This window comes from Octopus sinensis, linkage group LG12, assembly GCF_006345805.1.
Source record: "Octopus sinensis linkage group LG12, ASM634580v1, whole genome shotgun sequence".
Taxonomy (NCBI): Eukaryota; Metazoa; Mollusca; class Cephalopoda; order Octopoda; family Octopodidae; genus Octopus; species Octopus sinensis.
The window spans coordinates 19240349-19254592 of record NC_043008.1 but is presented as its reverse complement, the minus strand read 5'-3'; the positions used below and the strand labels follow the sequence as shown (position 1 = coordinate 19254592).

At 36.0% G+C, this 14244-nt stretch overlaps 1 protein-coding gene across 3 annotated transcripts in view; it reads left to right on the top strand.

Annotated features, from left to right (window-relative positions):
* The window catches only part of LOC115217873 (mortality factor 4-like protein 1), a 42055-nt gene extending 35663 nt beyond the window's left edge, over positions 1-6392 (top strand). For all 3 annotated transcript variants that reach the window (XM_029787587.2, XM_029787586.2, XM_036507807.1), the window contains 3 exons: positions 3554-3623; positions 5310-5394; positions 5976-6392. In XM_029787587.2, coding sequence (XP_029643447.1) covers positions 3554-3623; positions 5310-5394; positions 5976-6060 — 240 coding nt within the window. In that variant the 3' untranslated portion in view covers positions 6061-6392. The remainder of the gene's footprint in view (positions 1-3553; positions 3624-5309; positions 5395-5975) is intronic.
* Positions 6393-14244: the final 7852 nt, after the last annotated feature.

Sequence of the window (14244 nt, the reverse complement as noted above, 5' to 3'; positions counted from 1 at the left end):
AAGCTGGAGATCTGCACCAGGCTCCAGTCTGATTTGGCTTGGTTTCTATGGCTGGGTGCTTTTACGTGGCACTGCACAAGGGCTTCTACATCGCACCACATAAGTGCTTCTACAGGGCACCTCACAGGCACTTCTACACAACACTGCACAAGCGCTTCTACATGGCACCTCACAAGCGCCACTACATGGCACCACACGCACTTCTACATGGCGCCGCATAAGTGCTTCTAGATAGCACTAGCACAAGTGCTTTTTATGTGTCACTGGCACAGGACTCTTGCAACCAGTCCTTTTCACCAGGGGGGTAATGGCCTTAATACTTCTGCTGTTAACCACAGGTTTTCTTAAGAAAATACAGCAAAACACCAAGTACCTCAGTCCTTTGTCATCTCGCCTGAAGGATTCAGTGTGTTGAGGTCATCCTTCAGTACTTCTAAATTATTTAGATGAGTATGTTGCTGAGAATTGTTTGATTATTCACTCCATCTTTTTTTTTTATTATTTTTAACAGTTACCTCAGAAGTATCATTCATAATGGTGTTTTATTCTGTGTGTTTTTCAAACATTGAATAGGAAAAGGGGCCCCTTTTGCATCAGTACTAGATTATATGTTCTCTTCTCATAAATAATTATTTTAACCCTTTAGTGTTCAGATTAGTCTCTACAAATGTAATGTTTATTTATTCACACTGCTCTGAATTTATCATGAATTATCTCATAACTTCAAAAATTTCAATGATGTGAGTGTCTACTTTTAGAATGACACTTTAGGGTTGGTGTGAGATGCCAGATCTATCCAGTTTGAAGGAAAAACTGATAGAATATTTGGGCCGGATAGGGCCTGTTTAAATGTTAATGGGTTAAATACTTGTGTGGCACCTTAGGCAAGTTTCTTCTACTATAGCTTTAGGCTGACCAATGCCTTCTGAGTAGATTTGGTAGATGGATACTGAAAGAAGCCCACCAAATATATGTGTGTGAGTGTCTGTGTTACTGTCTCCTCATCTTGACACCGTCATGCAATCAGTGTCCTTCATTTCCAGTTTCTCTTAAAAACATGTCTGGTCACAGAGAAACATTACCTTATTTGGAAACAGGCGAGAGTTAGTGACAGGAAGAGCTTCCAGTCATAGAAAATCCACTCTTGATAGATTGTGCCTGATCCATGTGAGCATGGAAAAGTGGACATTAAAACAATGCTGCTGCTGCTGTTGTTGTTGTTGTTAAGCAACAAGACGGGTAAGGGTGATTAGCTGATGGTCTAGGGCTTAGGGGAGGGAGACCCCAGACCTTGGAAAACAAAAACTTTGGTCATCTTGTTGTAGTCGAGGACTCTTCGTTGACGCCCGACACCACTGGGAGGTGGCCCTCGAAGTCGTTGGAAATGGAGATCTCCAGGTTCAAATTCTTGGACAGCTGCTGCTGATGATGATGATGATGATTATATTTTATGGTGTCTTATGTACATTTTGTTTTTTTTTCTAAGATAAATTTATCCCAGCTCCATAACTAAGTCACAGTACAAGGCATACACAATAGCCTACACATTTGGATAGACCTCATGCATAATCACTGACATAGAATAGGTTCCATACTAACTTATATGTCATCTGTATTTCATTTAACCACTGTTAATTGCACGGGCCTTCAGCAGATGCACACATATATTAGGTCTATAATAACAATAAAGATGATGGTAATGACGATAATAATAATAAGAAGAAGAAGAAGAAGAAGAATAGTAATAATAGTAATAGTAATAATAATAGTAATAATAATAATAGTAATTATAATAATAATAATAGTAATAATAATAGTGATAGTAATAATAATAATAGTAATAATAATAATAATAATAATAATAATAGTGATAATAATAATAGTAATAATAATAATAGTGATAATAATAATAGTAATAATGATAATAGTAATAATAATAATAATAATAATAATCTCTGTATCATTCCAATTATGGTATATGTACTACCAAAGCTTGTACAACAACAACAACAATAATGGTGATGATGATGATGATGAGTGAGTCAGATGTAGGGTGCAATTGTTGAATTGTTCTTGGCACTGGGTGGAAGTGTGCCACAGATTTGGTAAAAGACTTCCCAGGATAATGCCAAAGATACAGTAATAGTAGTAACGACAGGTGGAGGAATTAAGGAATTAGATTTGAGCCGGAGTGTGAGTTAATTTGCCTAAAAACTAATTACTTACAGGCTGAGTAATCTGGCTGTTAGAGAGACACCCATCAACTGATCTGCAGGTGGCTTTAAGGGAGATCACTCTGTTGTGACCATTTCGGCTGGGTTTTACTTTTTATCTTTGTTCTATTTTTCTAGTTTTTTTTTGTTATTTTTTTTTCTGCAGTACGCATAGATGTAAGAGATGGCTGTGTGGGTAAAGAAGGTTACTTCCCAACCACTTGGTTCTCGTTTCAGTCCCACTGTGCAGCGTCTTGGGCAAGTGTCTTCTACTATAGCCCCTGGCTTGACCAATGCCTTATGAGTGGATTTGGGTGATGGAAACTGAAAGAAACCCATTGTGTGTGTGTGGGTGTGTTTGTGTCTCATCATCATCATCATCATTTAACATCCGTTTTCCTTGCTGGCATGGGTTGGACGGTTTGACAGGGTGGTGGCTAGGCAGAAGACTGTACCAGGCTTCAGTGTCTGTTTTAGCAGGGTTTTTATGGCTGGATGCCCTTCCTAACACCAACCACCTCAGACTAGACTCATATATATATATAAGTATTTGATTTCTGTCTGAAGAATTTTTAATAAGAAATTTCTTATTATGTGTTTATCCAAAATGTACGACTTTATAATAATTTCTATTATCAAATGAAACACGTGTAATGATGAACACATAATACCAAAATGTTTTTCCAACTTCCTGTTAGTGCAGATTACTTGTTGTACTCGAGTACTTGTATTGGAGTACTTGACCCCAGTACTCAACTTGTACTTATTTTATTCACCCCAAAAGGATGAAAAGCCAATTTGACCTTGGCATAATTTGAACTCAGAAACTGTATGCAGATAAAATGCCACAAGCATTTTGCTCGTTGTGCTAAAAGTTCTGCCAGCTTGCCATCTTATATCAAGCCAGTGTCGTCTTTGATCTTCAAGTATTTGTAATACCTCAATGGTCTCTTAGTATTTTCTGTGTTTTTTGGTGATTCCTTGTGTGACCAAATAAGGTAGTATGGAGCTATGCAAACCATTCTTACTTTTATTGTGGATAACTTAGATCTTATTCATGCATAGGCATTGCTAATACAGATGTTTCACTTTACTGTGTTGAACAGTCATAAAGTTACCATAGTAACTAATTAAAAATATCAGACCCTCAGAGTAAATTAATTTCATAATTAGTTTTGTTCCTCTGTGTCCTGTGTTCAAATATTTATTACTTGTGTCACTTTGCCTTATATCTTTTAAGTGTGGTTGTTCTGGTGACAATAAGTACCAGTTACATACTGGGGTCAGTTCAATTGACTATATATATCCTTCCTCTAACATACACATATATTTTATTCCAGCTTCTTGAAGCTCATCCTGATATTCCGATGTCTTCTATTTACGGTGCTACTCATCTTTTACGACTTTTTGGTAAGTAGATGTCTTTATTGCCATTTTTACTGTTGCTGTTACTATTATTGGAGTTTTGTTGTATTTGAGATTTTATTTTCTTTAACTTCTTAGCATTCTGATTACTTTAATTTAACCCTTTTGTTACCATATTTTGAGATGCTCTGTGTTTCTTTCAATTAATTTTAAATATAACAAAGAGTTTAGTAAAATAACTTATCATTTAGCTAGTGTAGGAAAAAATTGTGACTAAAGTTTGGTGGAAGATTTTAATATAATAATAATAATAATGAAATTATTGTATACAGTGCTCACGTGCACCACAACTTGTCAGAAAGTGCGTATAGAGTATATGCAGTAATGCACAAATGTCTGGAAAGTGAACAATGTATGAGTCAGATACATGCTTGTGTGTGTATGGAGGGGAGAAAATTAGGTGTAGTGTTGGCGAATCTCAGGAAGCATGGCAGTTTCGAAGGATGCAGTGCTCCGACAACTAACAACTGATGCCGGCAGTTTGTTCCATGCTTCAGCAACTCTCAGCGTGAAAAAATGTTTCCTAAAGTCATGGGAGCTAAGACATTTGTACTACAAAGCCAGAGGCAGTTTCAGCTGGGCTGGTATCGAAAGAGTTAATACTTATTTATCCACATTGCTTTGAATTAATCCTGTATTATCTCATAGCTTTGAGATTTCAGTCATATGATAGTTTATGTTCAGAATGACCCTGTTGGGTAGGTGTGAGAGGCTGGATCTGGCTGGTTTGAACATAAGCCTGTGGAGGGTTTCTGCAAAAACAATCCCAACAGAATAAGTATCAGACTTTCAAAGTAAGCACTTGGGTTGGTTTGTTCAACTTGACCCTTCAAGGCTGTGCCCCAGCATGGCCACAGTCCAAGGACTGAAGCAAGAGAAAAGAGATGTGTATATCTGCATATAAATATATCATGGTGGTGTGATTATATTTATGAAGGACAATCATCACCATCATCATCATTTAACATCTTCCTTCCATGCTGGCATGGGTTGGATGGTTTGACAGAAGATGGCCAGGCAGACGACCACACCTGGCTTCTGTGTCTGTTTTGGTATGGTTTTTTCTGGCTGGATGCCCTTCCTAACACCAACCACCCCACAGTGTTGGCTGAGTGCTTTTTACATGGTACTCGCACAGGCAAAGTCAGTATTGGCATGGATTTTACAGCTGGATGCCCTTCGAAATGCCAACCACTTTACAGTGTGGACTGGATGATTTTTACGTGACACCATCACTGGCAGGGTCACCAAGTAACCTGCAAGACAAGGAATCTTTGAGAGGAGAGGGAGCATGAATGACAATGTATATGTCTATATATATATATATATATACTATATTTCTATATAAAATTCTTTATTGCCCACAAGAAGCTAAACATAGAGGGGACAAACCAGGACAAAGGGACTAAGTCGATTACACCGACCCTAGTGCATAACTGGTATTTATTTAATCAACACCGAAAGGATGAAAGGCAAAGTCGACCTCGATGGAATTTGAACTCAGAACGTAACGGCAGACGAAATACTGTTAAGCATATATATATATATATATATATATATATAATATATATATATATATATATATAGACATCTATATTGTAAATCTTTTGCATAATGTTATGTTTAGTGATAGATTTATGATTTTTATTTCCCTTTTTTCTCTATTTCTAGTCAAGATTGGAGGCATGCTTGCCTACACTTCACTTGATGAAAAGAGTATACAGTTGCTGTTAACCCACCTTCATGATTTTCTCAGGTTTGTTTTTTTTTAATTCTATTTCTTTGTATATAATTGCTGTACAAATTGTCCTTCTTTTCATCATCATCATCATTGTTCAAGGTCCGCTTTCCATGCTGACATGGGTTGGACAGTGATGTTGGGGGGACAAACACACACACACACACATATATATATATATATATATATATATACATATTTACAATGGGCTTCATTCAGTTTCGGTCTACAAGATCCACTCACAAGGCTTTTGTTGGCCTGAGGCTATAGTAGAAGACACTTGCCCAAGGTGCCACGCAGTGGGACTGAACCCGGAACCATGTGGTTGGTAAACAAGCTACTTACCACACAGCCACTCCTACGCCTCTAAAATATAGAACAGTTTAACGTTCTGATTTCAAATTCTGATGAGGTTGACTTTGACCTTCGTTATTTTGGGATTAATTAAATAAGTACCAGTTGAGTACTGAGGTTAATGTCGTGAACTTACTCCTCCTTCTGAAATTACTGGTATTGTGCCAAAATTTGAAACCAATATTTTTCCTTGTTCTAATTGAGCAAGTCTGTTTCACGTTTTCTGTTTTTCTCCTTCTTTGCAGATATTTACAGAAGAATGTTGCAAATTTATTCAACGTCTCCGACTACATATCTGTGACTCCAGAATATTTGCGGAAAGTCGGCTGAAATAGGCAGCGCTCTTCCGCCATAACAAGTCTTCTCCAAGAATGGGTTAGCAGAGCCGAGGAACCAATCGGGGGTTTTGTAAAACAAACTACAGACAAGGTCATCGAAAAAAAGAGAGAGAAAAAAAAAAGAGAAAAAATAATCAAAAATAAAAAAAATAACAAACAAACAAAAACAAATCACACATATATATATATATATTTTATATATATATATATATATATATATATATATATATATTCTCTGTTTGCAATCTTTATACTTCATTACCACCAATGATTTTTGCTGAGCAAAAAAACAAAAACAAATAAAATAAAATATAAATTAAAAAAAGAAAGAAAAGAAAATGCAATGGACCATGAAACGGGGGTGGTGCAAGCTTTGGTTGGTGTCCTGTTTGCAAAATTTTTTGTTATATGTCACCAGTAATGGTGAAATAATGTTGGATCATCCTCTGAATTTCCGTGATGGTGTGTTGATGCAAAAATGGATGGATGGATGGATGGATGGATGGATGCTACCATTATACTCATAATCATGTTCTATGCTGCCACAAGGGTTTCGAAGAATCTGATAATCATTTGAAATTTCTTCTCATTCATGACATTAGAGTGTTGTTTGTTTTGACTTTTATAAAATTTCTATAATTTTTTTTTTTTAATTATTCTTTTACTTTTATCATTCCCTATTAATTTTTATAACATTATTTTTATCATCATCATCATCATCATCATCATTATTATTATTATTTCGTCCATCTTTACATTGTGTGTTCAAATTTCATCAAGGTCCACTTTACCTTTTCATCCTTTCAAGGACGCTGAAATAAGTACCAATTGAACACTGGTGGTCGATGTAATTGACTTAAGCCCCTTGCCCAAACCTGCTGGCCTTGTGCCAAAATCTGAAGCCATTATTATTATTATTATTTCTAAGGCGGTGAGCTGGCAGAATTGTTAGCACACTAGGCAAAATGCTTAAGTAGCATTTTGTTTCCACCAAGGTCGACTTTGCCTTTTCATCCTTTCAAGGTTGATGAAATAAGTACCAGTTATGCACTGGGGTCGATGTAATCACCTTAATCCCACCCTCCAAATTTGAGGCCTTGTGCTTCCATTAGAAAGGTTTAAGCTGGCAGAATCATTAACACACCGTACAAAATACTTTACAGTATTTCTTCTGTCTTTACATCTTCATGTTCTGAGTTCAAATTCTGCTGAGGTTAACTTTCCCTCTCATCCTTCCAGGGTCGATAAAATAAGTACCATACCAGTTGAACACTGGCGGGGTTTGATGCAATCGACTTCCCCCTCCCTTTAAAGACTGGCCGTGTGCCAAAATTTGAAATCATTATTATTATTATTATCATTATCATTATTTCATTATTGCTAAGGCGGTGAGCTGGCAGAATCGTTAGCACGCTGGACGAAATGCTTAGCGGTATTTCGCCTGCCGCTAGTTCTGAGTTCAAATTCTGCCGAGGTCGACTTTACCTTTCATCCTTTTGGGGTCGATAAATTAAGTGCCACTGAAACACTGAGGTCGATGTAATCAACTAGACCTCTCCCCCAAATTTCAGGCCTTGTGCCTCTATTAGAAAGGATTATTATTATTATTATTATTATTATTAATTCATTGTCATATTTTTGTAACATTCCTCATTGTCAACTGTTTTGACGGTCTCTGTGTTTTGCCCTTTTCATACTCATTATTTCTGCTTTTCTATTATATGCATCTATATAAATATATGTATATGTATTACATACATATACATCTATATATATATATATATGTGTGTGTGTATATCTCTCTCTCTCTCCTATATATATATATACATATGTATATATACATATATATATATATATATTATATATATATATATATATATATATACATACATATATATACATATATATATATATATATATATATATACATACATATATATACATATATATATATATATATATATATATATATATATATAGATACATATATATATATATATATATATATACATATATATATATACTTTATTTAAAAGCAGCAGAAATATAACAAAAGCTGTTACTCGGAGTTTCACGTTCCCGTTCATCGGACAGTTTTGTAATTATATATATATATATATATATATATAACTACCATCATTTTATGTCCATTTTCTATGCTGGCATGGTTTGGACAGGTCACCACGGTTTGAGTCACCGTATTTGTGGGCGCTCTGCTCATTTGGATGTGCAAAGGGCTTGCATCACACTCTGGAGTCTCACTTTTGGCTTGGTTTCTGTACATGAATGTCATGTCTTATTCTCTCTCTCTCTCTCTCTCTTGCATTCACATACATTTTCATGTAAAATAAAAAGATTTTGTGCTTGTACGTTTATTTGTCTGTGTGCACATGCATGTTTTTGTATGTATGTATATGATTCAGGTGATATTTATCCCTGCTTAAAATGGGTGTTGTGTTAGAACACGAAATACTGCATTAGTTACCACGAGAGAATCTCTCATATGGACTTGTGGTGCATGTAGGCACTTGTGCTTGTATCGCTAGCAGGAGATAATTGTCTGCTACCACTGCCAGAACTACCTGATCATGTGATTTCAGCCTTCCTAGTACTTATCTCCCACTAGCGATATAGACATGAGTGCTTATATGCACCACAAGTCCATGTGAGAGGTTTTCTCGTAAATAACAGTGTTTTGTGCTTGACAACCTGTGGTGGTTTGTTTATGGCCTCATGTCTTAACAGGTCAGCATATGAGACCAGTAGAATAAGTACAAGACCTTCAAAAGAAAGAAAAAAAACTACGGGGGTCAGTTTGTTTGGCTAAAACCCTTCAAAGTGATGCTCCAGCATGGGGCATCAATCCAATTACTGAAACAAGTAAAAGATTAATATATACACACACACACACACACACATGATGTCTGCAACTCAATTTTGGGTAATGCCATTGCTTTTCAGTCCTGCCAGAAACTGACGGTCTTTGGTTCAAATTTGGTAATGATGGGCACTTCTTGCAATAGGTGTTACAAAATTGTTTTGGGGAACCATCTTCATATGACATTTCAGTTTGCCTTCTGAAGCCCAGTTTTTTTACCATATTTTATGTAAGTACAGGTGCTGTATAACGGATAATCAACAACACATATCATATGATTTTTGATTTGCTTCGATTATCCAATACTGATCGAATGTTTTCTGCTATAACTTTGAGCTAACCAAAGCTCTGTGGATGGAATTTGTTGACAGAAGCAGTACGAAGCCTGGTACATATACATTTGGGTTGGTGGGGTTTGTATTTCCCTGTTGTCTTGATGTTGTTTGCACACTGCTAAGAAGAAAAAAATGTCACTATGTTTGTAATGTTATTTTGGTTTATATGTAACTGTGAAAACATGTCCGGTCACTGAGCTGTTTATTATTCAAGGGTCAAGGAGAGATAGTACTTTCTTTTGAAACAAATGGTTGTTGGGGGTCAACAAAAATATCAAAAAGCTCAGTAAGTTTTGTCTAACCCATGCCATCATGGAAAAGTATATATTAGATAATGACTTTATATATATATATATATATATATATATGTATGTATGTATGGTTGTATATATATATGTATGTATGGTTGTATATATATATATAATATATATATATATATGAATGTATGTATGTGTGTGTGTATATATATATATATGTATGTGAGTGCATATGTATGTATGTGAGTGCATATGTGTGTATATGTATGTATGTGTGTATGTATGTATGTATTTATGTGTGTATATATATATGTATGTGTGTGTATATATATATATATAAATATATGTATTTATGTGTGTGTATATGTATGTTTATATATATATATATGTGTGTATGTATATACATGGTAAACGTAAAATGAGAGGATATGTGTGTAATATATATATGTACACACATACACACACACACATATATGTAATGGAATTACAAATAGAATGTCCTTGGCACAGTATTATATATTTGAAAAAGATAAAGAACAGAAATGGGGGGTTTTTTTGATAATTTTTCCACTTTAATATTTAGATATTTATAAGTTGTTAGGTGTTTATAACACCTAATAATTTATAAGCATCTAATTTATTAAAGTGGAAAAATTGTCAGAAAAGCCAGTTCTATTCTTTTATTCAAATATATACACATACACGCACACAATAGTGGCAAACAGTGAGGGTGAGTACTCGATGCTGCGTTTGGTGGATAAATATGAACTTTACTTGTAGAATAACAGTGCTACCAATGGAGGCCAGTTACCAACATTCTGAAGCGGAACACATTAATAATTGTGAAAATTTCACTGCATGAAACCATTGGTTGCATTGTTAAATCACAAAATGTTTGTGTATTATATTTATATATATATATAAGCACACACACATGAACATCCTCTTTGTCATAAATGTAATAAAACTTAAAAAATGATTGACACCTAAAAACTACAGGACTTTGAGAATTTCTTTTTTTTTCTTTTTTTTTTTTGTCTTCTGTCCATGTCTTCCCTCCTCAGCTTGTTCTCCTCTTTGTAATCAGTAGAGAAGTGAATATACTACTTTACTTGGAAGCAGTTGAGGGTTTGTTACAGGAATGGGATCCAGCCTTAGAATATCTGCTTCAAGGCCGAGGGTGTCTTGGCATCACTCAGCAAGACTTTTGTTAGCCGCTCTCCAGCCATCTATTTAAAGCTGTATACAGCTATGGTACGACCACACTTGGAATTCGCATCATCAGTTTGGAGCCCCTATCTTGCTCAGAACATTGACCTCCTGGAATCTGTTCAGAGACGTGCAACCAAACGCATACCCTCCATCAGACACCTACCATACTCTGAGCGCCTTGTTTCCCTGGGCATGGATTCACTGAAGCTCCGGCGTCTGGCGATGGACTTGGTAAACACCCACAAAGTTATCAACCACCGAACACCTTTTTGATCTCCATGTGTCCAACACACATGGACATGCCTACAAAGTCAGAAAACAGCACAGCTCCCATGACTTTCGGAAACATTTTTTCATGCTCAGAGTTGCTGAAGCATGGAACAAACTGCCTGCGTCAGTTGTTGACTGCCATGACACTGCATCCTTTAAGGCCCTCATGCTTTCCGAAATCCGCCGAAACTACACCTGATTGTCCCCCTTCCATACTCATACACATATGTGTATGTCATGACTCATGCACTGTTCTTTTCCTGACGCTTGTACATTACCCTATGTACTATACATACACTTTAGATGAGTTGTAGTGCACCTGAGCACTGTACACAATGTTTTATTATTATTATTATAAACTTCATCCATCCAGGTAAGCTTTGAAAAATGGACATTAAAATGATGATGATGATCACCATCATCATCATAATCTCCATCCCCTTTTCTGTATCTTTTTGACTACTATTACCCTGGTCTTTGCTCCTACATTTGGACAAACCTCAATGTGGACATTTGCCCTACTAGAAATAGTAACCAGACCAAATCTCCTTCATATCATATTCTGCCATTTAAAAAAAAATCAAAAGGGGAGGACACATTGGATAATGCATTCCTTGATATACCATGCCAGCAAAAAAAAAAAAAAAGAAATCATATCTGGTACTTAATCTGAAATCATAGGTCTGACACGGGACTACACAACGACAATAACTTTTTGCAACCAACCTTTTGCTTTGCAAATAAATTTCAACAACAAAATCTTATAGAAACCTCCATGGGCCATATGGATCTCAGTTGATATTCACTGGTCTAAACTGTTTTCCAGTTTTTTTTTTTTTTTTGCACTAGAAATATCTTTCATCAACTGTTTAATACTTTAGCATTTACATTGTTTTCAATTAATCATGCATTATCTTGTAGCTTTGAGATTTTGATAAGGTAACTATTAACAATGTTAACAATTAATTTTTAGAACGTTATCTTAGGGTTTGTGTGAGAGACCAGATCTAGCCAGTTTGATCATAAAACAGAATATTTTGACCATATAGGGCTGTATGTGAATAATCTATAGTTTTGTTACTTTTCATTTGTCTTGCTCGCTTACGTTCTGGTGTTGGCTAAATTTTTCTTGAGAACATTCCTTAGTGGTAAGACCATAGCGGATCTACTTCTAGTATAAGAGTTGTCCACATAGGTGGTCATTCCTCTCATATGTATACTCTTTCTCTTTTACTCTTTTACTTGTTTCAGTCATTTGACTGCGGCCATGCTGGAGCACCGCCTTTAGTCGAGCAAATCGACCCCGGAACTTATTCTTTGTAAGCCCAGTACTTATTCTGTCGGTCTCTTTTGCCGAACTGCTAAGTGACAGGGACATAAACACACCAGCATCGGTTGTCAAGCAATGCTAGGGGGACAAACACACACATACATATATATATATATATACATATATACGACAGGCTTCTTTCAGTTTCCGTCTACCAAATCCACTCACAAGGCATTGGTCGGCCCGGGGCTATAGCAGAAGACACTTGCCTAAGGTGCCATGCAGTGGGACTGAACCCGGAACCATGTGGTTGGTTAGCAAGCTACTTACCACACAGCCACTCCTGCGCCTATAAATATATATATATAATCATCATTGAATGTTTGTTTTCCGTACTGGTATGTGTTGGTTCAATTGGAACCAACTAGCCACAGGACTACTCCTGGCATGGTTTCTATAGCTGGACCCACTTCCTAATGCCAACCACTTCACCCCATTAATCACTTAGTGCCAAAAAGCTATGACAATGGATCGAAAACTTGTTTGGCAATGTGAAAAAATGTAGATTGGGTTTCGAATCTTAGCCTAGATATTCTGTAGCTTTCCGTTACGTACATGTAATGCCACGATATGAAAAGTTTTCAACTATGGCTTAATTTTTTGTCACCTGTCCTATTTTGTTTAAGAAATTGAATAAAAAGGTTTCCCACCTCCCTCCACGTCTAATGCCATCAAATATAAATTGTGTATAAGTCATGTATTGTTATGATAATTTATTTCAAATATTTGCTTTACTACTTTAATAAACGACTTTTTTCCGGACACAACGACTTAACAGGAATAAAGACACAAGGAAAGATGTTTTACAATACTTTATTGACACATGATGGTCGACGTGACATGCTTATTCAAATTATTGCATAGCGATTAGTGTCAGAGCTATATAATTTTTTGTACACCAAAAACATCCAAGAAAATGCCCAATTCGAAACATCAAAACTTTACTTCTTTTTATTTTACGAATCAAGACAAAAGTCTTTGGTGATATGAGTACTGAAAGGTGGCAAACTGGGAAAGACTTCCGCCTGTCCCCACCTATTTTCTCCCAAATTTTTTTATTTTTGTAATTTTTTTTTTTTTTTTTTGCCAAAAATACCCATTTTGGGATACAGAGGTTTCGGAAAATTGCCAAAACTCAGCATTGTGAAATTTTTTAACCTCCAACTTCTTTAATTTTGACTTTTTTCCCTAACACTGACCCGAAAACCCTAACCCTAAAACTGTAACCGTAAGTACAGAAATGTTTTGAAATTTTTGTCTGAATCATGAAGTCCATATTTTTCATGAATCATGATGTCCATATTTAGAAAAAAAAAAAAATTCTTAAAAAAAAATTTTACAAGGATTTTGGGAAATTATTTTAGAATCAAAATCTCCGTATTTTCCCCGCATATTTTGGGGGAAAAATTGTGAAAAAAGTTTAAAATGAAGGAAATGGGAGTGGGGGGGAGGTGGTAATTTAGAAATGTAGATTCATTTTCCCCGTAGCTGAAAAAGGGGGTTTGAGTTGCAAAAAAAATTTTTTTAAAGGGTGGTTTTTTTGGGGGGTGGCGGGGGCGGAAGTCTTGCCGCGAGTTGGCAGAAACGTTAGCACGCCGGGCGAAATGCATAGCGGTATTTCGTCTGGCGTTACGTTCTGAGTTCAAATTCCGCCAAATCGACTTTACCTTTCATCCTTTCGGGGTCGATTAAATAAGTACCTGTTACGCACTGGGGTCGATGTAATCGACTTAATCCGTTTGTCCCTTCTGTGTTTAGCTCCTCGTGGGTAGTAAAGAAATAGGTATTTCGTCTGTCTTTACGTTCCGAGTTCAAATTCGGCCGAGGTCGACTTTGCCGTTCATCCTTTTGGAGTCGATAAATTAAGTACCAGTTGCGTACTAGGGTCGATGTA